The sequence below is a fragment of the Centruroides sculpturatus genome, unplaced genomic scaffold, assembly GCF_000671375.1.
Source record: "Centruroides sculpturatus isolate CEXI.00-Female unplaced genomic scaffold, Cexi_2.0 scaffold1249, whole genome shotgun sequence".
Taxonomy (NCBI): Eukaryota; Metazoa; Arthropoda; class Arachnida; order Scorpiones; family Buthidae; genus Centruroides; species Centruroides sculpturatus.
Genome location: NW_019385434.1, coordinates 124,392 through 127,240, shown reverse-complemented (window position 1 = coordinate 127,240; position 2,849 = coordinate 124,392). Strand labels below are relative to the sequence as shown.

The 2,849-nt window shown below is 37.4% G+C and overlaps 1 protein-coding gene across 1 annotated transcript; it reads right to left on the bottom strand.

Annotated features, from left to right (window-relative positions):
- Positions 1-900: 900 nt before the first annotated feature.
- Positions 901-1,488, bottom strand: LOC111638946. Its single transcript, XM_023384727.1, has one exon. The coding sequence runs from the start codon at positions 1,486-1,488 to the stop codon at positions 901-903; it is 588 nt and encodes a 195-aa protein (XP_023240495.1).
- Between the last annotated feature and the right edge of the window lie 1,361 nt (positions 1,489-2,849).

The following is a 2,849-nucleotide window of genomic DNA, read 5'->3' as shown; positions in this document are numbered from 1 at the left end:
AAACAGGATATTGTATAAAAATAGATAATTATTATACCAGTCCGTTTCTCTTGTGTCCCATCAAACTAACTTAATTCAAATGGTAAAAAATCGCAAAGATCTTCCTAATTAAGTGACATCCACAAAATTAAAAAAGGGGAAACAATAGCAACGTACAAAATTAAATCAATAATGATAAAATAAAAGACACCAAAGACGTTCACATAATGAGGACCACATGATAAAACAATGACGACAGTTAATGTGGTTCATCTACCAAACAGAAACCTAAGGTCTGTGTCAACTACAAACATCATAGGTAGAGCTTAGGACCAATTCTCAGTAGTATCGTTAAGCTAACGAGTACGATAAATACCAGTTTCTATCAGAACCACGTGATTTGCGTTAATCAACAGTGAAAATGCTATTCTGAGCCATACGTTTCGTTTTCAGTTCCAATAGCTATGTGTCATAACTAAACTTTTGTTATCAATCACTCTCAACCTGCCGTTAGGAATGTAACAAAAGTGTAAACAACATGGCGTCGTTCAGTGTGAAAATAATATTACTTCACGAGCAATTGGAGAGAAAAATAATTAGAATTCGAAGTCACAAATCTCAGTTTAATCTTCAAGCTGATGCTTTTCGGCTGAACAATAAACAGTTTATACAACTTCGTCTTCCAAAACCATTACTTACATATATACGCTAGAGCCGAAGTGTTTTAACAAAAATGCTCTATCTGCTAATTAGTTGGTTGGTTTTAGTTTTTTGGCACAAGAGCCATGTAGGCAAAGCTGCACCAGAGCAAATAATAAAAATTTTAAACATCACAGATACCAAACATAAAACATAATTAAATAAATGAATAAATAAACAACGACAACAACAGAAATATACAATATAAATAAGAAAACANTTTCACTCTTTGTTAAGTGGGTTCTTACTGGCTTTTTTAGAACCCACATTTCTGGTTGTTACTCCCGTTTTAGTTACAGATGTTTTAGTCTTTGTGTTCTCCTTTTCTTCTGATTGTGCAGATGCAATCAATAAGCATTTTGCATGGCGAGTAAGAGATTCACTTGAGGATACAGAAATATCTGTTTGAACCCCACATGTCTTAGTGGATTTCAACACACTAGCAAATGTCTTCTGCTGCAATGGTGCACTTGGAGTGACCATGCGACGGGCTTCTGGGTATGATACATTTTTTACAGTTTTCACCCGTTGAATCTCCTTTTCTCTTTGCCATGCAGGGCATTTCCTGGAATAGGCAGGATGGGCATCTTTACAGTTCACACAGTGTGGTGTACTTTTGCATTCGGTACTGTCATGACCTTCAGTACCACACTGTGCACATAAGCTTTTGCCTCGGCAGGAGGTCTGAGAATGTCCAAATCGCTGGCATTTGAAGCAACGCAGCGGGTTTGGAACGTATGGACGAACAGGGCAGCGCAGATATCCTGCCGTAACGAAGGATGGCAANATCAAGATTTGGCCTCTGGCCATAAATCTCTCTCAAAATTGCATTTCCAAAATTCTGTCTACGACATTCATAAAGAGCAACGCAGTTGAAAAGTATGTGTTTAACACTTACAGTACAATTACAATATTAACATACAGATTCATCATCACTCTTCAAAAAGTATTGATGAGTCAGTCGAGTGTGTCCAATTCTCAGACTAGAAAAGAAACCCTCAGATCTCCTATCATAATGCCTATTATATATCCAATTTTCAACCAAAAGTTTGATCTCGTGTAGTTTATTGTGGGTTTGTGCATTCCACATGGTTTGCCATTTCTCCGCTAGTCGTTTTTAAACTACCAGCTTCAAATCGCTTTCTTCAATAAGCATTGCATGCAGTGAAGGATTACCTGCCTTTGCAGCTGTGTCAGCTTCATTTCCTCATATACCCACGTGGCCTGGAACCCAACAAAACTTTATAGAGGAGTTGCACATAGTAAGATGACAAAATAGTTCCTGAATTTTAATCACTATAGAGTGAGAACTAGGTACACACGAGATCAAAGTCTGAAGTGCACTAACTGAGTCAGTGTAAATCACGCAGCAATGATGAGCTTTACTATTTATATACTTTAGGGCTAAATAAATAGCCTGCACCTCCACAGAAAAGATGAAAGAATTTGGTGAAATTTGTTCTGCCACGATTTCATCCTAACAAACAAAGGCTGAGCCAACATAATTATCTGATTAATTCCTATTTACACTGATGGATCTAAAATTCCTGTCACAATTTTGAATTTCTGCGAAGTGCTGTCTATAGACATAAACTAGTGTGGTTTCTTTGGGGAACTGCTTTAAGCTTAAATCAACTTCTATCGCTGGGGTTGACCAAAGTGAAATACTATTAACTTCAACATGAACGATGTTGCTTGTGTTAAGGTCAATCATGCTGCTTACATTCTCCATTCTTATGTTCAATGTAGGGACACTACTTGTCCAAGCAACAAATACTCTTTTCAGCTGAGTATCTGGACAATCAGCTGGAAGATTTTTCTGAGATTTTTGTTTAATGTAATAAAACAGTGACAACTGTTCCCTCCTCAGAGATAGTGGAAGCTCATAAGCATCCACATACAAAGTTTAGACAGGAGAAGTTTGAAATGCCCTAGTGCATTAATGCAAAGATAGATGATGGATTGGATCCAGCATCCAGAGTACATTCTCGTGCAGAGCAATAAACAATGTAACCGTAGTCCAGCTTAGAGCAGACAAGGGCCCTAGAAATTCTGAGAATAGAAACTTTGTCTGCTCCCCAAAATGAGCAGCATAGTACCTTTAAAACGTTTAGAGATTTTAGACATCTGCTCTTCAAATTGCGCAAAATGTCAGTTGCAAAAAAGTCAGT